The sequence below is a fragment of the Camelus ferus genome, chromosome 35 (assembly GCF_009834535.1).
Source record: "Camelus ferus isolate YT-003-E chromosome 35, BCGSAC_Cfer_1.0, whole genome shotgun sequence".
NCBI lineage: Eukaryota > Metazoa > Chordata > Mammalia > Artiodactyla > Camelidae > Camelus > Camelus ferus.
The window spans coordinates 20,874,409-20,902,349 of NC_045730.1; the positions used below are offsets into that span (position 1 = coordinate 20,874,409).

General features: G+C 44.8%; 1 protein-coding gene across 19 annotated transcripts in view; it reads left to right on the plus strand.

Moving 5' to 3' along the window:
• The window catches only part of LOC102507360 (partitioning defective 3 homolog), a 456,005-nt gene that overhangs the window by 130,284 nt on the left and 297,780 nt on the right, over nt 1-27,941 (plus strand). For 17 of the 19 annotated variants that reach the window (XR_004317528.1, XM_032474041.1, XM_032474050.1 and 14 more), the window contains exons 3-4: nt 7,715-7,893; nt 27,046-27,177. Coding sequence is in view for 18 of the 19 variants with exons in the window: in XM_032474041.1 (XP_032329932.1) it covers nt 7,715-7,893; nt 27,046-27,177 (311 nt within the window). In the remaining variant the exon portion in view is untranslated. The remainder of the gene's footprint in view (nt 1-7,714; nt 7,894-27,045; nt 27,178-27,941) is intronic. The other 2 variants (XM_032474040.1, XM_032474044.1) reach the window with 1 other exon arrangement.

Sequence of the window (27,941 nt, forward strand, 5' to 3'; positions counted from 1 at the left end):
ATGAAATGAGTGACTGGCTGGTCCCCGGTTAGAAGAAAGATACTACACTTTTGTACAGTGTTGTGAAGTAAAGGTTAAAATAATAAAGGATGGGAGAGTAATGCTGATTAAAAGTTAACCTGACAGTTACCGAGGAACTTGAATCCCTAATAAAATGACAGAAGGCAGACGTCAAAGGAGAAAGGGCGCTGAGCCGTGCAGACTGTCTCCAGGGCAGTCGATAACAAGCATCAGTTCTGAAAGACAGATTACTTGTCAGGTGAAGCTGATAATTTCAGAATTTAACTACCTGATCTTTAAGCTAAATCGGTAAAAGTGAAAGTGATCGGGGTTTTGATACAGTTACACATATAAAATTATGTACGAAGAATTCATTTAGATTTGCTCCAGTATTCTCATAGGACAGTAAATACTTCATGAAGAGCGTAAGGTTAGTAATAAAAAAATAGTAACACGTGGCTGGTGCTCTTGGCTAGAGTTTATCACCAGGGTGTCAATTAGCGATTCGATGAGCCTCTCCCAGCAGAAGAGCCTTTTCTGTCCCCTGACCGTCTAGGTATCTGTAACTGTTTCTTATTTGCTGGAAAGAGTGCCCTTATGATACTTGAGACGGTCGGTGTGAAAAGGATGGAGACAGACAGATGGTCACAGTTGTCCATCTCTCTTGTTCATACACAACATTTTAATACACATTTAATACCTCGGGATGGAATCTCTGAGATTAATGAAGGGGACAGACCAGAGCGCGCCGCTTCTGATTGGTGACATTAACTCTGGCGTGGTGTGACTTACACTTTCGGAACCTCGGGGACTCCTTAGAGAAGGCACTGCTCCAGGCTGACCTTCGGGTGGTCAAGAGAGGGTGGAATGGGGAGGAGAGGACAGCGGTCTGGAGGGGTCTGGGCTGTCTGGTCACTTCAGAGCGTTCCTAGCGTTCCTGCTGGTGGGGAACGTAGCGAGCAGAGGTGCCATTGTGTCACGGGGTGCATGCCAGGGCTTAGTCTGATGCCTATGACCCGACCGGACCAACCCTTCTGAGTCATGATATCTGGCCTATGCTTTGGCAAAGGTGTGGTGGGTGAAAGGGGGATGGTCCCCCTGGACGCACGGCTCTCCCTGCTCTCCGGCTGCCTGGGGGCCCCACGGGCCCAGCAGGGGCTCGGGACTGTGGCAGCACTGACCCCGTCCCTGAGCTTGGTCTTAGCAAAGGTTCTGGGGACACTGGGTTTTTGTCAGGGTTCAGTAGCCAGTGCACATTTTTATAAGCCCCCGATCATTTACGTAATAGAAATGTCTTCAACTCAGCCTTCCCAAGAAATCACGCGTTACCTCCGGTGAAGGGTAAGCCTGTTGTGGATTTGACACGTGTTCTTCCGGACAGCAGTGTGGTCAAATCCAGATTGCACAGGAGGGGAGTCAGTCCACAAGCACTCCAGGGACAGCTGGGTCCCCGAGGAGCAGTGTGTCCTTTGACCCAGCCCTTATGTCCTGTGTCTGGGCCTCAGTGCACTGACCTGTAAATGTGATATTTCAGTTTATCTCTGAGGCACCTTCCAACGCAGCGTTTTTTATTTATTGCTTATATGTATGTAGTTAATAACAGGGTGATAGCCTCATTTTATATCCCTCTCTCTGAGGCAGCCACTGGTTTTTAAAGCTAATTTCCTGACCTGCCTTCCCCACGTTTCTTCCAAGGAATTTTTCTCAGTAAATGGAATACGGGGAAAGGCCTTTATGCAGGGGCTCTTCTAATAGAAGGTGGGCTTTGCGTTCCTGATGCGAGGTTTTTCTCTCTGTGGCATGTGTTAATAACTTGGTTCTCACTGTGAGATGTGTGTCTTTAGGAAAGACATAATTGCCCCAAAGATGGGGAAGACGGTCTTCATTTTGCATGAAGAGTAATTATGCTGTTTGCATCATAAATTCTAATAGACCAATAGACCATGTGTCACTGCGTATTATTTTTAGATTTGATTAAATACCTTGATGGCTTGTGCCTGTCTTCTTGGGAGAGGCTTGTTCATTGCCTTGTGTGGTTAATAATTTAGAAATTGCTAGATTTCTAAAGAAGAAGAGAAGCATTGGGAGAGCTGATCAGGAGGGAGATGTGTAACCGTTAACAATGTACACATCTGCCCTTTTAGTGTTTGCTCTAATTCATTGTAAGGTGTTCCATTTCCCAGTTACTTAAAAGGCACCTAGAGAAGCAAGCCAATATTTACAATGCACCAGTGCCACAGAGAATCTGAAATCTTGTGATGAGGGTTTATGGCTGTTTTATCCCCTCTTCAAAGGAATACATGCATCACACAGCCCCCACCTGCGTCCGGGACCCAGTGACATCGCCCCGGTCTTCATCCGGCAGCTTCATTATTGAAGACCCTCATCTTTGAATTTTCTTGTTAATATTTCAGAGGATGTACTTTGGAAAGCTGTAGATTAAGTAAGTCAGAAGATCACAGGGAGAGAAAGCTTTATCATCATGGTTTTAAATGCACTGATCTTCCTAAAACGGGCAGTGAGGGTTCGTAATAATAGCACCAAATTACCTTAAGTGAGACGCTCCTATTACTTCTAATTGCTCTGAAGAGCACAAATTACACTGGATTATTAGTGATGCTGGAATAGGCCATGCGCCCCAGAAACCTGGAGCAAACTGTAGGCGAGAAGGCTCTGTCTGTGCTTTTTATTTATTTCTCTGAGGCCAGGGCAAAACTGCATTCTTGATGCGACGTTATGCTTTGCATGACAGTGAGAGGTGGGGACTTGCCGGCTGAGCAGGCAGCTGTGTGTCGTGATGCGTCTTGTTGGGGAGGCAGGTGTTTGTAGTAAACTCAGGTCCTGCGTGTCCGTGGGCCTCTCGCCGGCGTGGCGCTTGTGCCCCGCTACTCTGCACGCTCGTCCACGCTCATGCTCCCTCGCTGCTGGTGGTGCTTCCGCCTGCTTGGAGGCGCCTGGCAGTGGCTGTTGATGTGGCCACGCGCTGCCACAAGTTTTCTAGTGCATCTCTTAAACTGTTTCATGTTCTGTTGGATGAGGTTTGGTGGCTGATTACCAGCACAGGAGCGTGCGACCATAGGCGGAATCACGCTGTTTTTAGCGTTAAGAGGACCTTTGACCCCGTGGGGTTACAGATGGACTGAGGCCCGGGGAGGACAGCGGTCCTTGATGGGTGGTCTGTGGAATCGCTGCGGCTGTGAAGCAAAGCCTCTTTCCTAGCGTTACTACCGTGCCCTTCACGGGGTTGACGTCTGCACCCGTGGCGCACATGCTCTGCTGGGCCAGGTGCAGGCCCCTCGCAGGGTGAGAGGGTAGCGCCACCAAAGGAGTTCTTCCCCCAGCACACCCACAGTTTAAAGAAAAAAGGCCATTTTACCTACTATTCTTAATGAAGCTGCAAAAATGATGACTTATGTGAGAGTCCTGCCCCTTGAGGACACAGTTTGATGTTTTATGTGACAAAACAGAGGGCTGGCATGAAGTTCCCGGACACATTGAAGGTCATTAGTTTCTTGAGAACAACTTTGCGTGTGATGGTTTGAGTTGTAAGCCTGGGTAACCATTTTTAATGGAGCAGTATTTTTATTTGAAAGGACGGGGAGATTGCGGTTTTTCAGACTTTGGTGTCTGGCAGGGTTTCTAGGAAATGATTAAGTGGCCAACGACTGAGAGTGTCTGGTGCCAAGGATAACAGTCAAACCTCCTAGTAGAGTTAGATTTTGGAAAACTTGTATCCCACTGTGAGCATGTCAGCTTCCCAGTCCTTAATGCCTCTACTGATGGAGTTGGAAGTGATACTCACAGATGTGATTTTCCAGGGTGAAGAAACACATCAATGCTTAGAAGACTGGCATAACCTGGTTACTAATGTATTCTAAATAACTGGTGTTACCGAATTTCTCATGGGTAAAAGGTCCATTTTAAAGTGGAAGACGGACGAGTAGATTTTAGGGTAACGAAGAATGAGAAGTTTACATTCCCTGTTGCCACTGACTTTTGAGAAAATCTCATTTGTCAAGCTTTGATATCAAAGTATCAAAGAAGGAGATTTACAATTGTCTGGAGAGATTATTAAAATTCTATTTCCTCTTCCTGCTAAATGTTTGTGGAGTTCTTTTTCTCTTTGTGTGCTCGGTCGCAGTGCAGAGCAGAAGTGAGAGCAGACGTCGTCTGTTAAGCAGAACGTACAACAGCACTGCCCTCCTGCTGTATAAGCTTTGTTTTGTAGAATAGAATTTTCATAAAATTGTTTGTGTTGATATGTGATGGATTTATTATTGTTAACTTAAAAGTGAATTAATAAATAGATCTTTTTTTCATTTTCATTTCTAATATGGTAAATATTCCTAGCTGTAACCCACGTAAACAGTCGCTCTTTGGGGTCCTCAGTAACTTTTAAAGCATGAAAGGGTCTTGAGGTCGCAGTCTGAGAAATGCCGGTCTAGGCTGGTCCGCTCGGGGCGTGCTTTATCGGCTTCCGTGCTGCGCTTTCTCTCCTGAACCAGCAGAGGTTTTTTCTCCTTCTCTTATTTTAACATTTCTGAAACTGGGACTCCTGACATCTCAGTCTCTATGTAATAATTCTTTAACTCCCCCAAATCTAGTGGTGCTATTAGTGAGAATCAGTGTATGACTTCTCGGTGTATCATTCTACTTTGAAAACAACAAAATTCTTCCCTTTGACAAAATTAAGACGAACATTTATATTTGCAAGTAGCTAGAGATGGGATTTGTTTCCTAGTGGACAGCTGAACACTAGAACTAACTTCCCGATTCGGGTGGTGACTGGACACTGACCGGGGAGCCTGAAGGTCTGGCCAGGAGACCGTCCATGCGCTCCATGTCACCTCTCTGAGCCTCCGCTCGCTCATCTGGGAAGAGTTGCCTGCTCCTCCACTGGGACCAACATTAGAAACAGAAAGATTCATGTCACTTCAGGTTGTCGTTGGTTCTAACGCTGTTTAATTTATGTGTATATAAACTGGATGGAAACGACTTACAATTTTCATGAAACCTTGAAACCAAGAAGAAATCATAAAACAATAAAAATGTGAATTTTCACCATCACTGAGTCTGAATCTGGCGTGAGGGTGGGTCCGCACACTGGGGCTGGGGTCTCCGCGTTGGGACCCGCTCTGCCCGCTGTGCGCACCCTGAGGACGGGGTTCTCTCAGCTCACCCACTGCAGGCAAACCTCGGCTTCAGCATCGTCATGCTGTCTCCTGGCATTCACGTGGTGGGAACATACTGTTCACGTGTTGAATTGAGTTAGTTTCTCGTTTGTCTGGTGATCAGATCAAGGACACGGTCCTGAGGTTGGCCATGGTTACAGCTGCAATGGTGGGGCCAGAAACAGCATGGGTGCTGGGTTCCAGGAGGGAGGGAAGGAAAGATCCAGACTGTGCTAATGTCTTTTATCACGCTCACTCACGTGGAAACGGGACATGGGATGTGAGGACCTCATGCGAGTCTCCTGGGCCCCCCTCCCCGTGTGGTTCCTGGGGGCGAGGGCAGCACCTCCCTGGAGGCACAGCCCCAGGGTCCGCAGTCCTGCTTCAACCCCCTGCTCTTGAATCTTCCTGCTCCCTGCCTCTCTGATTGTGCGAGTTACGAGACAGAGAGGTCAGGTGCTAATTACGTGTGCCTGTTTCAGAGGAGCAGATTGACAGTGCATGTCCCTCCAGAAGACGATGGTCCTACTTGTTTACCTAATCTCAGTCCTGTCCGCAGTGGATTTCTCTGGGGGAAGTTTTCAAAAACAAGCAGAGTAAGCTGTTTTTATTGTGTCCACGCGAATTCAGTGACGTTTATGGCCCCTGAGTTTATTTGGGGGTTGAAGTGTACTTTCATGTGGCCGTTTTATTTTTGTGGGTACTGCTTTTAGTCATTACCTCTGTACCATTTTTAAAGACTTTTTGTGAACAAATGGGGCTTCTTTTAGGCTTAAACACAGACACACACAGAGAAATGGAAGCATAGAGAGTTCCTTAAAAACCAGGTGATCGGCGCCCCTGTAACTGGGAAGCGGCAGAACCCAGACCTAAGGAGCAGCGCTGAAATTTCCTGGAAGTGTTGTCTTCTCCCTCATCCCCACTTTGCTGTTTCTCTGCTTTTATTTTTGAGTTTTGAACCTGGAAACAATTTTGTTAGTTGGGAGAGAACCTTTCTTTAGTAAGAGCATTGTGCTATTAACACGCATGGAGCCTTCGATGTATATTTCTGTGAACTTGTTTTGAGAGTGACTGTATCATTCTTTCTTTTATTTTTATTTTTTGGTGCACAATTTTAAGCAGTAAAGGCTGTCCCAAGTTTTTACACACACTTAAAAATTGGAAGTTATTCTCTATAATTTTCATGTGTGTGTTTCAATAAATTAAGGTAACGAGCAACAATATTAGATGAAACGTTCACCATGTTTTCCCCGGTGACGGTCCCCAGGCTCCTGTGTGGTCACCACATCCTCGTGATGGAGAGGCACATGTCTAAGGCAGCGTTGTTACGATTTATACGCTTCTGTTTTCCTCCGGTTGCTCCTAATTTGCTTTAACATATTTGAGACTGTTGGATTGACAGTGGTTTAAACACAGATTTCCACGTATATAAATAGTCTGTCTTTAGCTTCGCATCCTCAAGGATGTACGTATCCACACTATTGACCAGGTGCATCAATATTCCAAAAACATCTCCCAGAGACAGAATGACAAGTCTGCTCATTCCCTCCAACGCTATTTTGTTGGAGGCTTTTTATAAATATTTAACTTGCATCCTAGTTTTTGAAAGCAGATGACGCTGAGCACAATGTAATCCAAATTTTTTGGTCTTACGTTTAGCGTGCTTCTCGCTCAGTTGACGAGTGGGCTTTTGGTTCTGATTCTCAATGTTCCAGGCTCACGCACCTTCATTCTTCTCTCTGGTTTTGTGGGTCTGTTTCTTTTCCGTTGTCACAGAGATCAGATCTGCTGGGATGTTCTCAGTGCTCCCAGACCAAGGTTACCCTGGGTCTGTTACTGATTTTGCTGGTGTAATTGTACAACAAACAAAGAAAAAAACAAAGAAACAAACAAAAACTCTCCACTTTTGTACGAATCCAGTTGCTGAAACACTTGTCTTCTGAGTAATTGTGCAGGTGAGTAGGTGGCAGGTACCACCTGTGCGTCAGCGTCCTGTCTTTAAGATTTCCGTCATCTCCAGGACAAGCAACGTGCTTGTGCTCTGTGCTCTCTGATAGTACTTTGTTGTACAAAAGAAATATTTTATTCAACAGAAACTTTCATAGACCAGCCAAACACACACTGGGGGGATGGCAGCCGTGGTGATGGCTTTCGCTCTGTGCTGAGGGTGCGCCCCGTGTCGGGCTCATTTAGTGCACGCTGTACCCTTAGCAGAGAAGCACTGATTTATTGCTGTTGTGCGGGAGGGACCACGGGCAGGGGACAGTGAGGCCACTTCATGAAGCCACCAGGTGACAAGTGTGAAGGGCAGACACGAGCCCGCCTGTCTCGCGCGGGGCAGGTCACCCTACAGACACCGAGTTTGTTTGCAGCGAAGTGTTTTAAAGGAGCTCAGGGAACATCTGTTTAGGATGCTGACCTAAATAACACTATAGAGTGTTACTCTATTCTTTAATCTTCGGGATTGAATCACCTTTGTCCCAACACGGGATTTTCAGGCGTTAGGTTATCTTTAAAAGCCGTGATGCTCTCTTGTGTTGTAGACATGCCTCTTCACGTCCGCCGGAGCAGTGACCCAGCGCTCATCGGCCTCTCCACCTCCGTCAGCGATAATAACTTCTCCTCCGAAGAGCCTTCGCGGAAAAACCCCACCCGCTGGTCAACCACCGCGGGCTTCCTCAAGCAGAACATGGCCGGCAGCCCTCCAGCCTGCGACAGGAAGGTAACGGCCCCCAGTCTATGTCTCCCTCCCCTCGGTGACGCAGGCCTGCATCACTGTGACCTTTGTGGCCTTCACACCAGCATCCAGATCACTTCCTGTGTTATTTTGCTCTCGAATTTTCTTATAAAATCCATGCTAAGTATCGTGTATATTTATTCATGAATCCATTTTTGGAACAGAGAATGTGTCCTATGAAAACTTTCAGCATGAAATAGGTACATACGGTCCCTTTTCTCCATTGAGTCCTGCGACCCCACGTGTCTTCCCAGCGGCCTCTCGTTAGCGTGTATGCGTCCCCGGGGATACTTCACACGTGTGTGGCACGTACTCCTGTTGGCTCCCTCGTGTGAAGGGTCTCAGCGCGTGGACTGGGGAGGGGAACATGGGTGCCGTAGCCATTTGCTCTGACTGCTCCACTGGTAATTTTATCTCCCTACCAAATGGAAGTGTACTGTCCAGTCCTAATAATATTTTCTTCTTCGACCTAATTTAATTTAGTCCGTGACCTAATTTATTTAGTCTAAGTAAATAAACCCTAGTCTGTTTGGTCTGCTTTTTTCCAGTTTGTGTTAATGGTCTTTGTCATATGTGCCTGCAGACCCCTTATCATCCCGTCTGTCGTGCCTCCCGCCTTCCCCCGTGAGCCTAAGTGTGCCTGCCCGAGCCCACCCTGTACGGCAGCCTTAGCAGACATCTGCTGAGCGAGCTGATAGGCAGTTTTCAGTGCGGCCACTAATTGAGCGCCGTATGTATTGAGAAATGCAGAAATACATTGATCACAGGCTAATGTTGAACGTAGCTTGATATTGGCTTGATTTACCATTTGTATCTGTGCAAAAATACCTGTCTTAAATATTTCTTTTAACTTGGTTTCCCATTTCAACAAATTCTTCTTCGTACTAGTTCAAGTAAAGGAAAGAAAAAAGTTGCAGCGGAGCAGAATCTACCAGGGCAGAGCAGTGGGCCGCAGGCTCTGGTTTCCTGGAAGAGGGGTCTCACCATTGGGCTCTCTCTTCTGGTGGGTTTTGTTGTGTATGTGGTGAGCGTCTCTCACTGAGACGAGCCTGATACTTCAGAGTGCTTCACTACACGGTAGACTTTTTAAAGGAGCAGGATCTGCTCTGTGTATTGGCCTCATGACCTTTACCCTGTGTCAGAACAGACCTCATTTACATGGATATTCACAAGTACATGAACAAGTCAAGTTGGTAGTTTAAAAAATTTATTACCTTTTAAAAGGTGTTCAGTTAGGAAGAGAGTGGGTCAGAAGTCACGCTGTGGTCGGGGTTTTTTCCTCACTCATGCAGCACCTTGGGGTGTGAGCCAGCTCAGCTGTGGCAAACAACCGCAGCAGCTGTTCTGAACATAAAAGGATTCAATACTGAGAATCTGCTTTTTGGAAAATCATTGGAAGGGCTCGAAGAGCAGGCTGCAGGTGGGCCCTGGGGTGTTCTGGACAGAGCGCTTCGGCCGGCAGGCCCGGGGAGGGGGCAGCGGTGCGAGACCTGGTCTCCCTGCGCCTGCCTGCCAGACCTTGGCCCTGTCTCCACGTTGCCTTCTGTCACCTGTGAGGCTGGACCCTGAACCCAGAGATGCCCCGGAAAATGCCAACACCTCCACGACTTGCCATGAACAACAGCCCAAGAAAGTTTCTTATTTCACAATTATCGTTACAATCTCAGGCTGTTGAATCCAAGTGGGCAGAACGCAGTTTGTCCAGATCCTTATCTGCAGGCGAGTCTGGGGAGTGGACTTGAGCTTTCCTGCCTCTGAAGCCCAGGAGGCTGCCTGGAGAGGAGGGAGTGCTTGCGGCCAGCTGATGGCAGCCACCTCTCCCAGCTCTTTGTAAACATGTATCTATTGTTGTGAGGAAGTAAATGGGCAACTGGGAGAACAGGACAAGTCACATTATCCATGATTCCAGACTTGGCAACAGCCAGTGTTCACACACACACATGCACACACGTGTGCACATACACGCACACACACGCTCACGCACACACACACGTCGAGGTCATACAATGTCTACATATTTGCATCCTGATTATTTCTACAATTTTTTCATCTCATAGGGATATCCCCTGGTGTGAATTTTATTAGAAAATGTTTCTGAGAATGCAGAATATTCCACAGTGGAGTCACTTTATTATTCTCTAATTGTTGGACATTTATAGTGTTACCATTTTTTTTACATTATAGACATCAGTGCCATGAGTTGAACTTGAACATAATTTTATGTGTTTTAAAAATATGTGTCCCTTACTCAGCATGCCTTTTCCCCATAGGGAGTGGTATTTAATGCGGCCAAATGCATACATGCCCCCGTGGCAATGGCCTTGACTCACACGCACATCTCTCGATGAAACTATTCACATGCAACACACATACAGGGTAACGGGCAATGAATTGTCTTTTGAATTACCTTTGGCTTTACTTTTCAAACACCTCTTTACTGAGTTTCCTGTCTAGATTTTTAAACTGTTTCTATTTTGGTCTGAGTGGTTTTTTTTTTTCCTCTTTAATATGTATATGTCTGATAGATGCTATCTTAGTTTTAGTTATAAAACAACTTCCCATGTTTTCAACATTCAGAAAGGATGCTTGTATTAAATTTACATATTTCTCTTGAAGCCACAAGAGCTTACCTATGCCAGGCAGTTTCAAGATGTTATAAATTCTTATCAGTGTCTAGAAGTCTAGGTTTTCTATATAAAAACAAGGAGATAAATTACGTAAGGGCTCAGAGTCTTGTGATTCACTGATCTCCAATGGTTAAAATACTGTGCCTTCTTGAATAACTCACCTGCTTACTTAAGTGGCAACTGTTCTTCCAAGCTAAACAAGCAGAGCAGGTTTAGAGCAACGTCGTCAGTCAGTCAAAATCTCTCATTCCTGAACCGGCGGTTCCTTTCTGGTGGGTGAGAACACTGCCGTGTGGAGCTGGCCCTTGTGGCTCAGAACCGCAGGTGAGGGAGAGTCTTCCCGGGCACCACGGCCATGGTCGCCCATCCCGCTGTTGAGTTCCGAGGGCCGAGTGTGCAGATTTGATCCTGCTGCACCAGGTGAGGGCTTGGAGAGGCCAAGGGGACTGTGGTTTCTGGCTTTCTTAAGTTTTGTCGTGGTTTCACCCGGCCAAGACGGAAGGGGAAGAGGGTCTTGGTGGTCTTCAGGGCCCCGCAGAGCACTGTCTCGGTGCTGTCTCCTGGCCTCATGGGGCCGACTGCCCTTTCCAGCTCTTCCAGGGAGCGTTTTGCTCACACTTTGTGTGGATGTGTCTTCATTTGGGTCTCTATGCGTGTGTATTAACACTTCATCTTGGGAAAGGGTATTTCAATCAGTGTGAGAGCGTGAGAGCCACCTCTTCAGCTGTCCTTGTTAGGTCCGTGTCCCTGCGAATGAGAAGCCACCCAGGATTCATTCCAGTGTAAAGACGCACCTGCCAGGGCAGCCCGCCGGGACGCTTCAGGGATGAGGCTGATGACCGCTTCGTGGTGCGGTGATTATGAGCTGTGTTCCTTTCCCATAAATAATGAGGTGCTGCTTTTCTAGGTTATTTATACCCCCGCCCCTAATGGACACAGGCAGATTTAGCATAAAAACCATCAGGGAAGGGGAGGAAAGTGGTAAGAACTTACTTGGCATCATTAGGTTTAAAAAAGTTCTTTTCCATTTCTTAAAGGCAGACTGTGGCGTGTTTCTGACCACCAGCGTTTATTATTTCTTTTTGATTTAGTTGTTTGGCGCATTTGATATCTTTCCAGCACCCCTGCTACGTGCACTCTCAGAAGAGATGCTGTCTTAATTATCCTTATCATCTCTCCTTTTGTTACATCTGAAGAGTTGTGAGATCTTCTAACTGTAGAAATTGACTTTTACAAGCCTTTCATGTGGTGTTTTTTAAGAGTCCCCAAACAATTTTTTTCCTGATAATAATACTACTCTTTGCACATATGAAGTAATGAAATGTATAAAGAAGCAGGTCAGTAATTCGAGGTCTTGATGAGGAGGAGTGTTGACACTGGGGGGATTAACTTGAGGGCTACTGAGGAGCGGAGAGGGGCTCAGCACAGATGGTGGCTGTCCCTGGTACCGACGGGGAGTCACCCAATGCGCACGGTTTAATTTCCTGCCTTTTGCCCTAATTTGTGTTGTACTGGGAGCATTTTTCTGTCTCATAAATATTGATAGCTCGCACAGTGTTCTATTATGTAATGATTTCTGGAGTTGCTGTTTATTCACTTGATTTGGTGATTTTTCTTATTGCTTGACACATTTATACTTTTGCCTTCCTTTTTTTTTTTTTTTTGCTCTTATAAGTAACCTTTAGAAGTGCCCTTCAGAGAATATCCTTATATATCAACTTGTGTTGACATCTCTGATAGTTTTGTTAGATTCCTTCAGTAGACTTATTTGACCAAGGAAGTAAACATTTTTTTAGCACTGTTGGTAATTGTTTCCCATAAATTCATGAATAGAAAAGTGAGAAGTACTCATGATGTATAAAGAACTGTGAGAAGTCCTGGGCGGGTGGCTGGAGGTGCAGGGCAGGATGAGAACACGAAGGAGCAGCGGCAGGTTTCTGAGCTCCAGCGGCTACTATCTTACTGAACCGTTTAATGGTTCCGTTTGGCTGTACTTCAGAGTTAACTGTGGGCTTTTAGAAAATGAAACACACACCAATAAGTTAATTTCCCATTTCAGGACATTTGTGTGTTTTTGTTTAGAGCCCCTCTGTTGACTCTGGGGCAGTCTTTTTTTCTTTTTTTTTTTTTCTATTAAGAACTTGAGTCCAGTGGAAAAGGGAGTGTCTTGGCTGTTTGCCCTCTCCTGATAGGCAGTTTGAGGATAACTGTTATTCTGAGATGTCTCCTTTTGAGGTTAGTTTTTCTATCTTAGCGGAGTAGAATCTGGAACATTTAGCATATTTGGTTTTGTGATATTTCACTTCTTTTCACACTTAGCTCAAATTTATCATTTTTAAATGAAAAGCTATTTAAATTCTTTTTTTTTTTTAAAGAAGTATTACAGCAGCCCATTGAGATATTGGATCCTGTCTTACCAGTGCAGAACTGGAACAGGAAATGTTATTTCTAGATAGAAGCCATGATAAGACAACGTTCATGTTTGTTGTTCCTCTGCATAGCCCCCCCCCCCCCCCCGCCATCTCAGTTCAGAGTGCACTTAAACACAGAGGATCAAGACTCCAGCTTCCCAGGATTGCGGCCCTGATGCCAGTCAGACACAAGGAGCCTCCAGAGAACACCTGTCTCCCATCGTGGCAGCCGTGAGCGAGAGGAGGTTTCGCAGGTGACCCGTGGACTGCGCCGTGGCCGCGACGCCGGCTCCCAGGCCGCGTGCTTGCCGGCCCGCCAGCCATTCGTTAATTCACGTAAAGAGATTCTAAACCTACCTGCTCGTCTGCTTCTTCGTTCCCTTCTCACACCTTGGGCTTCTTCGTCTCTGCTTACTTGTTCTTCCTGATGTAGAAGGCCGGCTGTCTTGGTAAATCTGAGAATACTGTTTTATTTTTGAGTTAGCCCCTTGACTCGTTGCCTATTTAAAAAAAAAAAGGTTGTCTATATTTCGGTTATTTATGGGCCAACCCCAGCTGCCAGCTAGTTACAGTCACCATCTAAAACCTCAGAAGGTGGGCGAGGAAGCTCTTCAAAACCATGCTTCCTCTGTGCGAGCCCCATGGCTGGTTTAATTTTCTGGGGCATTAGCTTTGAGGGAAATCCAGCCGAGACCTAGATCCTAGAGTGTCCTGCTACAGCGTTTGTGCTTCCTGTTAGAGGCCTCTAAAACTGTAAATCTCTCCCTTCTTCTTTACATATTAAAAGATCTTAATTTGAATGCGCTGCATTTTTGTGCTCTCAGTAAGTGAAGGTTATACTCATTTCTGCAATAGGCCAGCCTTGCGTGCCAAGCTCGCCTGGTCTGAGCTGTTAATAACCTAGTCTCATCCATTTCTGTGCCACATTTAGGAATGTAATCTGCCTTCACACGCTTTAAATATTATAATTTGTGTTCAAAGTTGTAAAATCCTAAGGTGCTATTGAGAAAATGTTTCAGCCCAACGTATTTTTAGCATTCACAAACCATTCCAGGAATATGAATTCAGAGCCATGTCAGAATCCTCGTAGGGTGGCCTCAGAGTTTCACATCGTACAGAGGGGGTGAAGACGGTACACCTGTGTATCTTGACTTGGGGGAGGAGACCAGGAGCCGGCGCTGATTAAATTATATTGAGCAGAAATTCAGGTCGTCTTCAGACACTTAAAAATATTTTGGCCTCATTTCATCTTCTTAAGTTGGTTTCTATTTTTAATTTTTGGTCCTTTAGCTTATAAACCCACCCACTTTGGGTCATGAAGTCGTGTCTTGTTAAAGAAAAAAGCCCGCACTGGGGACGGGGGCACCAGGTGCTTGTTTCCGGCTGCTGGCGTAGCCGGGTTCCACCTGCATGTGCCCCAGGTGCTACCAGGGGCTGGCTGCCTTTGGGAGTTGCCTTCCAGTCAGGGTTTTTCATAACATGGGGGTATAAATGGTTTCCAGCTATCCCGTCTCCAAACCGCACTGTCTCTGAGGTCCTGGTGTTTTCATGTAACGGTCGCCAGGGTGTCCTGAGTGCTTGCTCCCTGTCTTCTCCCCCGTCATCGCCTGTGAAGGGTCAGTCTTGTTGCTGCTCCCGATTTACTGAGGGGGCGGTAGAGAGTTTAAATAATTCACCTAACAGTTCAACCAACTGCTGAAAGACAGAGTCATGCTGTGAACCTAGATTGTCCGGTTTCAAATTCTGTGCTCTTAGCAAGGACACCCCCACGCCCCCATGTGCTCACAGACTTCATACATTGCCCCCTGTTCATTTAGTTGAATACTTTAAAGTATTTCATGACAACTTTATCTTTATTGCCTCTAAAACTTTGTTATACAATTAAAATATGAATATAACAATAATCAGCATTTACTGTTAAAACTGGCATAATTTTCAAAACCTCACCAAGTCTTGCATCCCAGCTTTGACCAACGTGCCAAGGTTATGGAAGTTGTTAGCGTTGGAAGAAGTTAGGGGAGAGCACACAGGAGCTGTCTTTGCAGCATGTCTGTATATCTAGACTTTTTCCAAAACAAGAAGGCTTTCACACCCCAGCTTTGCAAGGTGGATCGCACCACCCCCGTTTTGTGCTGAGAACTGGATGACAGTTCGTGCACCAGTACCTGGAATTAGCGGAACCAGGCTTCAGCCACAGGTCTCCAGGAGCCCCCTGACACCCCTGGTGTTTCCCTGAAATGTGTTTTCCTCTTTGGAAATGAGTTGTATTACAAGTTCTTCAACTGATTTTATTAAACACTGGCTTAAGGCTGGTACCTTTCCCCACAACCAGGCTGACTTTGAAAAATGCTGGTTTTAAACATGTGGCGTCCCCCTGCCCGGGTGATTGACATTGCCTTCAGTTTTTGTCGGGACATCCTAGTACATCCTAGTACATCCTAGTACAAAACATCCTAGGCTGTTTTGCTTCCACTTTGTTCAGATTGGAAGGTTTTTTTTTTGTTTGTTTGTTTTTAAGGTGTAGGTAGAGGGGGGTCGACAGTAAGCAATCATCACTCAAAAATTTCCTGGAATCACGTTTTCTCAAGTTAAAATTTCCAGTTATAACTTAAGGACCAAGATAATATCCTTGAAAATTAATATTCTTCTCGGAGAACATGCCATTTCTGCTGGTGGGCTTGGCGACAAGGACTTAAGTTCTTCAGAGGTTAAGCCGTTGGTTTCTGCACTGGATGGAGGTGGTGTCCCATGGATATTTATTTTGGTCTATGGGTGGAAATCCAATTATATCATTATTTATTTTGCTGTTGTTAAGCTGTTTTGAGCAACGCACATAAAATATCAAAAAGAGAGTGGAATGTATTATTTCTCAGTCACAATCATATCAACCACAAGGACTGGAGCGAGTAGACAGAAGTTTCCCCCTAAGAAGGAACAGAAGTGGAAGTCAGCTACCACAGCAGGTTGTTAGCAGGGACATGAATGAAGCTGCGTGTTTTTGCTCAAGACTAAGACGTTAAGATACAATATAAACCTGGTGATGTTTTTGAAATTATGTGTTTTAATAACAAATAAATTGTATTGTTTTTGCAGATTATTTCTTATATTCTTATTTTAATTGCTTAGCAAAAAGTTTTACAAGAGATAAAAATTATTTTCTAGAGTTTTAAGAATGTATCTGTGAAGATGGCTTACTTGAGGAGGCAGTTTCACAATTAAGGGGAAAATTTTAAGAAAACTAAATTGTAGATGGGACCTTTCACAGCAGTGACCCAGTGGTTCTGCTGATCCACCCAGCCCGCTGAAGTTAACGACTGCAAACAGAAGAGGGTCAGAAGGAGCTGCTAATGTGCACATTGCCATGTTAGTTATGTGTGGCGCAAAGTTTAGTAATTTCTTTTAATATACATACATTGCTTTAAAATTAAGGCACCTTATTTAGCTAGGTAGGTGTGAAAGATTCATGTTGCACATGCAGCTCGTGTGTAAGGCGGTGGATATTTCGGAATTCGGCGGCTGCTGGAAGCACCTGTCTCTCCCTCACCCCCTCGCATCTGCTCCCTTCCTCTCGGTTTGTGCAATTTGCTCCTGATGCAGAATATGACTGTTATTTACAGTTTTCGTTTTGAGATACGAACATTTGGAGTTGTGTGCGTTTGAAAGATAATGAAATGTAGACGGGTGTTCTTCACTTAGAAAATAAGAAATGTGCAGCACTCTCTGACGTGTTTAGAGTTGTTTCAGATTCACACTAGTTCTGCGGAGTCAGGCAAGTGCTGCTCTTTGTCTCCATTGTGGTTTTTGGAAACTGAGCCGCTCCTCAGCGTGTGACCTGACCGGCAGCATGGCAGCATTTGCACCTCGTTCTTCCTCACGCACCTGCCCACGTAGAGGGAGCCCCGCCCCTTCCCCTGCTCCTGACCCTGCTGGCTGTGGGTGCAGATGGCTGCAGGGCCTTTCAGGGACCGTGCTGGTTCCTGTGAAAGAAGGAAAGTGGGAGCTGGGTTTGGTGCTGCCCCCTTTCAGCTCTGCTCCCTAGTCCCTCGGAACCCAGAAGTGAATGACACTTTGGTAGCTTGAAAAAATACTACACTTCCCTCCCCGTCTACCTTCTCACCACGCCTGTATGCATGCTTTCCTGGGACAAAGATCAGCCCAGTTGCGGCAGGCATGTGATCACTGTATTTAAAACGATTTTAAAGCAGACATTTTGCTCACGATTATTCCTAAGACCGTAGTGTTTAATTGGTGAACCAGCCACCTCTAGCGTCAGTATAATTTGTGATGCCAGGTTATGTGATGGCTTTGCACCGCATTACAAGCCAGAGCTTGGGAGACGCTTTCCTGTGGTTGAGGAATCATTGTGTAGGAATGGCTGGGTCTCTGGAATTGCATCATCACCCAGGGGAACTGCGCTCCCTGGCCGGAGCGAGCGCGGGAGCTTGGGAGTGGCAATCACCCAGAAGTGGGTATCTCTGACCGCGGGACCTGGTTGGTCATCCTGACCTCCACAGAGCGCTTGTCCTAGCTTCTCTGAAGCCCTGTTTCTTCCTTTAGACACTGAGAGGTTAAGCTGGACATCCCCTAGCTTTTTCCTTCCAGCTTTTAAATTTAGGATCTAAAGTTTTCATGGCACTCTGACCTGCTGAGATGGGGTAGGAACCTCTGGGGAAACTGGTTCCAAGGAGGAGCCTGAGTGAGGCTGGGTTTTGCTCATCTTGTTCCTCTCGGTGGATCTCCTGGTCTGCTCAGGTGCAGGTCTGGGGGCTTCCGAGATGTCTGTGCTCTGAAGGTCACCTCTGCAAACATCACGGCCTCCCGAGTGCACGGACTGCCATGAGAGCTCTGACCAGCCCCTTCTCACATTGGGTCCCGCGTGTTCGTGGCCTGAGGCGGGTGCGTGCTGCAGGGCTTACCTGATATCACGACTGTCGGACTGTCGGGGCCAGTTGCAAGTTGTGAGTTAAAACTACAGTGTTAAGCTTCTGGTTTTGATCAAACCTGAAGGATTTGCTGTGAAGGAAACTTATTTGCAAAACTGATTATAATTCTCAGATGTGTACTCCTATACTGGAGAGTTCTGCTGTGAGTTTTCTTTTCTTTTCTTTCCTTTTTTTTGGCATGTTTAGTCTTGACATCCCACTGATCTAAGTGTAACTTTCTGATCTAGAAGCTACTGAGCATGTATCATAAAGGCTGGAAGAGACATGGGTGATAGTTCAGGATTTTTGAAGCCAGAATGAGTTTTAAGAACTGTGTATGGTACCTTTAACATTTCAAAGGAAAATACCTAATAAAATTTGGTTTGCTTGCTAGGTAACTTCATACATAAACAAAAAATTTGCTTGACATTAACTACTATATATAAAATAAACAAGTTTCTTCTCTATAACACAGGGAACCATATTCAATATGTTGTAGTCACCTATAATGAAAATAACATGAGAAAGAATGTATGTATGTATATGTATGACTGAAACATGCTGGACACCAGAAACTGACACATGTAACTGACTGTACTTCAATAATAAAATTGCTTGAATAAATTAATTTTTTTTGTTAATTCCTCTTTAAAACAAATCAATTTAAAAAGAAAATTACAATGAAGAGTGAAAATTAAATACTTATTACTTACGAAATTTGAGCTAACAAGGTGCTATGATAAATGTTTTGGCATTCAAAATCTTTAATTTTATTTTTTGCCTTTTTAAAAAAATTGAAGTATAGTCAGTTTACAATGCTGTGTTAATTCTGGTGTACAGCATAGTGATTCAATTATATATACATATACACACATACATATATACATATATATATGTTTTCATTATAGGTTATTACGAGTTATTGAATATAGTTTCCTGTGCTATGTTGTGGGACCCTATTGTTTGTCTATTTTATATATAGTAGTTTGTCTCTGCAAATCCCAAACTCCCAATTTGTTTCTCCCCACCCCCTTTTCCCCACGGTAACCATAAGTTTGTTTTCTATGTCTGTGAGTCTGTCTCTGTTTTGTAAATAAGTTCATCTGTGTCATTTTTTAAGATTCCACATATAAATGATATCATATGATATTTTTCTTTCTCTGTCTGGCTCACTCCACTTAATGTGATGGTCTCCAGGTCCATCCATGTTGCTACATTTTTATTCTTTTTCATGGCTGAGTAGTATTCCATTGTATAAATACACCACAGCTGCTTTATCCAGTCACCTGTCATTTAGGTTATTCCCATGTCTTGGCTATTGTAAATAGTGCTGCTATGAACATTGGGGTGCATGTAGCTTTTCAAATTAGTTTTCTCCAGATGTATGCCCCGGAGTGGGATTGCTGGATCATATGGTAGGTCTGTTTTTAGTTTTTTAAAGAACCTCCATACTGTTCTCCATAATGGCTGCACCAAACTGCATTCACACCCACAGTGTAGGAGGGTTCCCTTTTCTCCACACCCTCTCCAGCATTTATTTGTGGACTTTTGAATGATGGCCATTCTGACTGGTGTGAGGTGATACCTTGTTGTAGTTTTGTTTTGCATTTCTCTGATAATTAGCAATTTGAGCATTTTCCCATGTGCCTGTTGACCATTTGTATGTCTTCACTGGAGAAATATTTTCTCCCATCCCATTGATTGTCTTTTTGTTTTATTTATTGTTTTCTTTGCTGTGAAGAGCTTGTAAGTTTAATTAGGTCCCATTTGTTTATGTTTGCTTTTCTGTTTATTGCCTGGGTACCTGCCCCTGGAGAACACTGCTGAGATGTAAGTCAGAGAATGCTTCACCTGTGTTCTCGTCTAGGAGGTTTATGCTGTCTTGTCTTATAAGACATAAGCCTTTAAGCCATTTTGAGTTTATTTTTATGTATTTCTGTGGGTGGTGTGTTCTAACTACAGTGATTTACATGCAGCCGTCCAGCTTTCCCAGCACCACTTGCTGAAGAGGCCAGTTTTCTCCAATGTGTATTCTTACCTCCTTTGCTGAGGATTAATTGACCATAGGTGTGTGGATTTATCTGGGGGCTCTCTGCTCTGTTCCGCTGGTCCCTGTGTCTCTTTTTGTGCCAGTACCACGCTGTTTTGATTGCTGTAGCTCTGTAGTACTGTCTGACATCTGGGAGGGCTATGCCTCCAGCTTTGTTCTTTTTCTTCGGTATTGCTTTGACAATTCTGGGTGAACTTCTGTGAGTCCATCTAAATTTTAGGATTATTTATTCTAGTTCTGTGAAAAACGTCCTGGGTGATTTGATAGGGATCACACTGACTCTGTGATTGCTTTGGGTGGTTTGGCCATTTTAACAATATTAATTCTTCCAATCCAAGAGCATGGGATGTATTTCCATTTCTTTAAATCGTCTTTAATTTCTTCTATCAGTGTTTTATACTTACCAGTGTATAAGTCTTCCATCTCCTTGGTCAGGTTTATTCCCAAGTATTTTATTTTTTTTGATTCGATTTTGAAAGCTTTTTTTTTTCTTCTTCACTTTTCTGATATTTCATTGTTAGTGTAGAGAAATGCAGCAGATTTCTGTGTGTTAGTCTTGTATCCTGCTACCTTGCCGAATTTGTATCAGCTCTAGTGGTTTTTGGGTGGCGTCCTTAGTTGACCCTTCCATGTTTTAACTTTCAAAAAGTTAGCAGTGTCAGTGTAATCAGTGCCTCTTGTTCCAAAACTGTGCACACTTTAGTAGACGTTATACCATTTCTGTGTAGATATATAGTCTACTATGAGACAAAATTGTTTTGACAAAAATGTATGAACGTTCGAATCTCTCCTTTGTCTTCTCTACCTCTTTCCTTAATACGATGAAGAATGTGGAAGAAAGCAATTATCAAAGAAGAAAGTAAAGCAGGTGCATACACAAGCCAGTGTTCACAGTCATGCCGGGGCAGGGGTCCCAGCTTGCGTGGCTGCCTGAGCTGCGGTGAGCAGCACGAGTGGGGCGCCGCAGGCGGGGTGCTGGCCACCGTGCCTTGTGGTTCACTACAGCTGGCATGGCCATGGCAGCCCGAGACAAGTGATGATAAATGCTGTGCTTGGAATAAAATCCTGTGTTTCCTTATTTTTTTTTTAATACCTTCATAGGCACACAGTTGGTTTAAACTGAGAGGGAATGCCAAAGTTTCTGACTTCATTTACAATTGAATTTTGAACCTGTGTTTTTCTGTGCATGACTCAATTTGTTTATTTCTCCCCACTCCTCTCCCCTCCCTAGAGTCTCCCTGCCTCATTCCCTTGGTGTCTGGAGGATGCCTGGAAGGTCAGGGAACGATGCGGACAGTAGTCCTGCTTACAGACCGTTCTGTGGTTGTTACCTTTAAGCTTTGGCCTTCGCATTGCTCTCGAGGTCTCGGTTTGGGGTAGCCGTCAGGAGGCACAGAGGATGAACTCCGGCCCCGGGGGAGGAGTGGGTCTGCCACACTGAATCAGCGGTGTGATTCCTGAAGGTTTTAGCAAGCTTCCTGCAGGTTTTTAAAAAGATACTTATCCTAAGCCGTCATTACTAATTTCCCTTCAGTTTCGTCACTTCAGGTTAGATGTCCTGAGGATAGTTTCTTTGTTTTTTTTTTAATCTTTTCTTGGGGAAATGACAAAGCAGAAAATGGAATTCTCTTTGACCACAATGGTAGAGTTGAAAAATATTGGAAACTTAAAATCTTAAAACCACACAGGAATATGTGAAACAGTAGAATTTCTGGAGGGTGCAAAAGTGAAATTTATATGCATTTGGTGTTTAGTATTTCAAAATATGGCATGATTCCTAACGATTTTAAAAAGATTTGGAATTTTGGCATTGAAATATAAAGTGGAGTGTAGCTGGGTTTCCTGTGCGCTAATGTAGAAATACCCGCTGAGTCTATAATGCTCATGAAGTACCCCGTGCTTCTGCAGCAGGGGTGTCGGTCTGCCCGAAGACCTGACCGTCGGCTGAGGTGCTGCTTCTGGGAGATGAGGCCTTGGTGCTGCGGCCGGGGCGCCAGGAGGGAGCCTCTCTCCTAGGATGTCGGGTGGGCTCCGTGTGGTTTTTTACTGAATTGTAATTGGCTCAGGGAGGGGGAGAGAGGACAGTTACTTCCCTGCCCTGGAGGAGATTTACTCTGTAACCAGGGCGCTGCTACCAGGGAGCCGCAAATTTAGGCCTGGGCGGCTTCCCGACACCTGAGGACGCGGCAGTTCGTTTCGATGATCAGGAGAAGTCCCGATCACAGCAGGAACAGCTGTGTTTTTCTGGCTAGACGGAGAGTTTCCCACCCCGTGCAGAAGATGGAGAGGTTGTTTGGGCCAGTCTCGTAAGTGGAGGATTAAAGTTATAATTAAAAAAAAAAAGTAATATCTTATGGAACTTTTCTTATATAATCTCTTAGATATAAAGTAGTGGCTTTACTCTAATAATTTTTAATACTAGCAAATTTAATAATTATTAGGGGTTTCTATATTGGTTCTTACTGCTAGATTTTTGAGTCTAGAGAAAAAGGTTTTTTTTTTTTTTTGCTTTAAAGTTTACCAGTATATAGGATAGAGGCATTAATTTGATCATAGAATAAAATAGATTGAAAATCCCATTTTCCAGTTTATTACAAGTAAATAACTTGTGAAAATATTAATGACAAAAATTTACTGTTTTTTTTTTTCTTCTTTAGGTTATGAAATACAAGGTTTGCAAACGCATTTAACAAACACTGTGACTTTTTTGTAGTTGACTCTTCTTTGGTCCATGAAAAATGTAGATAAACTTGCATAGACATAGTTAAAAATACCATCATTTAAAAATAGTTTACACTGGGAAAGAAAAATTTTCAGATTGGAAATAGAATGCACCGTGTCCATTTCAGATGGAAACTGATGATTCGGGTGCACATGTGCAGTGGAAAGCACATCGTGTGTTGCAGAGTTTATGAATGTGCTTCCCTCGTCGATGCGCATCACAGCTCTGTAGGGCTCTGCTCCGAGTGCACACGGTCCAGGCTTCAGGCGGGACTGTGAGGGGGAGCGCTGCCAAAATGCTAGGAGCACCCGTGTGATGCTGTCCGCAGAATAATGGATATGTTGCATCATGATTAGTCATATATTTTAGAAATTCTTCACCTGCCTGGAGATGACTAAGAAGATCTAAGTCGACTTTTCCTATACCTTAAATAAACTGATACATGAATTCGTTATTGAGTTTATCATAACAGCATTGAATTAGGAAAAAAACTTTGTTATGGACTATCAGTTTTATTTTCCTTACCGACTAAATACTCAAAGTTGATTCTATGAATATAAAATTAAAGAATTTTGGGCAGGTCCAGAAAGACAGATCTTTGGATTCTTAGCCTTTCTCTACCTTAATAGGATCACTGTGTGGTGGCATACGAGTTGCGTGTCATTATTGACATAAATGCAGAAATGCCACACTACATTTTAGATACAATGGGAACTAATTATTTTACACAGACATTGTGTACTGTAGGTGTGACATTAAATTGAAATAGTCACATATACAGTAGCCTAAATTTCCATCGACAGAGGACTGGATAAGGAAGCTGTGTTATGTTTATACAATGGAATACTACTCAGCCATAAAAAGAATAAAATAATGCCATTTGCAGCAACATGGATGGACCTAGAGATCATCACTCTACGTGAACTAAGCCAGAAAGAGAAAGAAAAATACCATATGATAGAACTCATATGTGGAATCTAAAAAAAAAAAAGGACACTAATGAACTCATCTACAAAACAGAAACAGATATGCAGACATAGTAAATAGCCTTATGGTTACCAGGAGGGAGAGGATGGGAAGGGATAAATTTGGGAGTTTGAGATTTGCAAGTGTTAGCCACTATATTTAAAAATAGATTAAAAAACCAGAGTTTCTCCTGTAGAGCACAGGGGACTATATTCAGTATCTTGTAGTAATAAATAACCTTTAATGAAAAAGAATATGAAAATGAATATATCTATGTGTATGCATGACTGGGACAAAATGCTGGACACCAGAAATTGACACATTGTAATTGACTAATTTAAAAAAAAAGTGATATACATCTTTTAGTATGAATTTAAAAGTACAGTCATTCTAATGCATTTTCACTGAAGTTTGTCATAATACCTTTTTTAAAGCATTCCCTGATAGATTTTTAAAACAAATCATAGAAATGTTCCTTTAAAATTCTGGGCTGCTGAAACGGTGGGAAAATAGGAAGCATAGCAAATGTTCCAGTGAAAGCCCTGCACGTGGGTGCAGGCCCCCGAGTTCAGTGCTGGAGTTTAAAGGTGACTAGGGATCGTCTGTCTAGGTGTCCCTGTGTTAGTGGAAATAGCAATTTAAGAAATTAACTAAATTACAAGTTAGAACTCTAATGAGAAGTAGAATTGGAATACAGTGGTAGCAGAAAGCATGCCGTGGTCAGTCCTGTTGAGAATCAGGATGCTGCTTGGAGAAAGCTGCTTGCGAGCGGGGCCTTGAGGAGTGGCGCGTCCCTTTACAGAAGAGACGTCACTGGGAGTCCGGGCTCAGGAGGACCCTGAGGCAGGCGAGCAGCCCGTGGCCCCCTATGCGGCTGTCCCAAGGCCCCTGGTCTCCCCCAGTGCTTGTTCCATGTGGGATGTGGCCTGAGGGACAATGTAGAAGAGCCCTCCTCGGGACACGGCCGGGAACGGTGCTGGCAAGGCCTCCAGTGAGGGGGCAGCTGACCCGAGCTAGGGTGTCACCGGAGGATGCGATCTTAGGGGTGAGCCTTGGATGAACAGGACCTGGATGCCGTGGGGATTGGGCGGGGAAGCGGGTGAAGGGGACTGACTGTTTCTCAGAGGCGCCCAGAGTTGACATGGGAGGCAAGCTTCATTGTCATCTGTTGACTCTGAGGTATCTTTGGGACATCCTGTTGGAACTTTCGATCATGAACTCAGAAAAAAACCACTTTAGTGCTGCTGACCTGTGCCTGGAAGCGTCAGGGAGGAGGTTTGGAAATGGTCTGCTTTCCAGCTTGTTCGGGGAGACGGGAACTGAGTTCTGAGTAAGGGGCCCCCAGGGTGGGGGTGACGGCGGGGGTTCGAAGGGAATACCCACCTCCCTCACTCTCACACCAGGAAGGGGGAGCTTCGTGGTGTCTGGCCTCTTCACTTTAAAGACTTACTTTTCCCTTTGCAAGTGGCATTTTGTCACTTGGCATTCACCCGACTCATTGTCAGCTTTTCACGCAACGGTTTATCATCCACTGATTATCGTTGCCTGAATGAATTATTTCATTAGGAGTTGAGAATGGTGGTTTCTCTAATTCGCTTAATTACCCTGCTTCCACTACTGGGCATTTTTCTGACAAGACAGGCTTCCCCCATCGGCCGGTTTCTCTGAAATCCAGCCTCCCCCTGAAAAGGCAGGACAGAGTTTTCATTCTTTTCTGTTTGATTCTTCATGGTGTTACCACCCTTCACGGTGGAAAGTGGATAGAAATCCAGACCGCTGCCCCAGGGGAGGAGCCTGACCCTGCATGGGAAGACTCTGCTTGGGTGTCTCCCCACTTCCCACCCTCCTGTCCCCTTGGACCTGAGGCTCAGCCAGTACTGAGCTCCCCCGCCCCTTAGGGCCTGCTTGGGTTTCTCCTCGGTAGTCCCTGTGGAACAGGTAGCTTTGCTTTGCTCTGAAGTTTCCGCTCAGCTGTTAGGGAGGGGCCTTAGTGCTTTGAGGCACAGTGAGCTTTAGTTTCTTCGTTTGCATCTTTCTTTTCTTTAGAATGTGTCTGCGTCCTTAGCTCATTTTCCTGTTTCCACGTTTCTGTAGGCAAGGTCGCTGCCTCACCCCTGACGGGGGGGGGGGGGGTCTTCCCAGCATCTTCCTTGTACCTGTGGTTACTCCCCATCACAGCCCTCCTGAGCCGCAGTGTCTGGAAAAGCACAGAGTTTTTCTTGTGAAAAGTACTTGCTGCTAATGGTTAATTTTACCGTTGAAATTTTAAAGTTTATTTTCTGTAGCTTGAGTTAAGAAAAAAAAAGACTCACAAAGTTTCTCTTTAAAATTTATACTGGTAAATATTTATAGATTAAAAAAAAATTCATATGTCACAGTATTGCCATAGGTCTGGGATGATCAGTTCATTTTTAGGTTTTATTCTCCGGAACAGAAAGGAGCATTCTGGTCCATCGCTAGGTCTTCACAGTGCAAACCTGTGATCTTGCACTTTTGTTTCTGTGTGTGTGTTCACTGCAGAGTCATGAAGAATGAGAGTCAGCATGTGTGGGCGACATTTACAACCAGACTGCCCTTAACAGAGTTACTCAGGAGGATATTTGGGTTCTTCTCTTATAGTGGGGCCCTGGCGTAAAAGTGGGGTGAAGTGAGGTGAACGTTTTACATTTCTTCTTCTAGGAGATACCTGGATTTAGTGATTCAGCTAAACTGTTTGGCTGTCTTTCCTGGCTCACCCTAGTCTTCTCATGTCTTTTCAGAACATTTAAATTAAGTTTTACAGCCCTAAAGCCAAAGCAGGTTGCTAGAAATCTTTATTTGAAGGAAGTACCTCGGTTGCTCCGGGGTGTATTAAATAAATATTTATCCCCTAAGTTGGTTTTTACGTAAAGACATCACTTGTCCGAAGCATGTCGGGGTGAACAGTTTCGTGTGTGTTGCAGACCACGTATTGGGATAGAATAATTCTTTTTCGCTGCTTGATGTTTGAAGCGCTGTTTACAACTAGCTCGTGAAGTAGGTAACAAAGCAGCCCAAAGTCTCAAGTACGAGGGTCTAAATACAGGGCACATTCGTCTTCCTTGTTTTAAACGTTTTTGGTGAATTATATAAAATAGCTCACAAAGTTCTTCTGAGATTGGGAAGAGGAAGGAGTGAGAAAATGCTGCGATTGGGAGACAGTGCGAGGCTGGTATGGAAGTGTCTTCCGTCCTGTGGTGCGTGCGCCTGGCGGGGAGGTGGCCATTGGGTCCCTCGCGGGCCTGCGCGTGTGGCTGTCCCCGACAGGCCCTGACCTGGTGGGCTGGCTGTTTTGCATAGTTTTGGGGAAAATCCTTTAAATACAGGGAATCGTTTTTCTGCTACTTTTGAAAAGCCAGATGCATCCTTAATTTGCAAGGTCTGGTTTTTACAAGATGACTTTCTGTTTCTTCTTGAATAGAAAGATGAGAACTACAGGAGCCTCCCGCGGGACACGAGTAACTGGTCTAACCAGTTTCAGAGGGACAACGCTCGCTCATCCCTGAGTGCCAGTCACCCGATGGTGGACAAGTGGCTGGAGAAGCAGGAACAGGTAACGCAGCCGAGTCCTTCCACCCACCCTCCCCTGACGTCCCTGTGTCCCCCCTCAAGGACGGGGAGCGATTCTGACGACCTGCGGTTGGGGACCGGGCCCTGTGCCAGCGCGTGTCTGACATAAACGCAGAGTATTTCCATGGTGGTCCCCGATCAGAGGTGTGTCATCAGCAGTTGCTGTAGATTGTGACGTGGCACCGGCGAGCTTGGCAGGTCACTGAGGCACAGACGCTTGGCGCGCATAATGCAGTTCTGGGGACTGCCCAGCTCCTCTGCTGATGGAGGGGCAGCGAGGTCACGTGGTCTGAAAGGCAGGTGGGATATTCTGTCCTACTGACTCCACCGCAGGAGAGAAACACGCTTCCCATGGCTTCAGAGTTCAGACTAATGTGTCAGGCCTGGGGACCTGTCCTTCCGCGAGTGTCGGGGCCTGCCCCCACTGTAGGCATGTTTAGACTCGCTCAGCGGACGCCGCAGGGTGGCCACTTACAGGTCGTGAAATCAGAATTGTTTCCCACTCCGTGTACGTATCGGCTCCCTGTTCGCAACGTCCCTGTTAGAGACACCGTCGTTCTCGTGAAGGCTGAGAATTTATCTGGTAAGTTTTGATGTATGAAGAATTCTTCCAGTGTTGGTTTTTGTTTTTTTAAGTCTTAATTGTTTATTGTCCGTCACAGCGTTTTCTCTGTAGTGGAAATCTTAGTGTTTTCTTGGTAGTTTTAATAGTTTTTATATTAAAAGTCCACTTACTTGGTTCCTTCG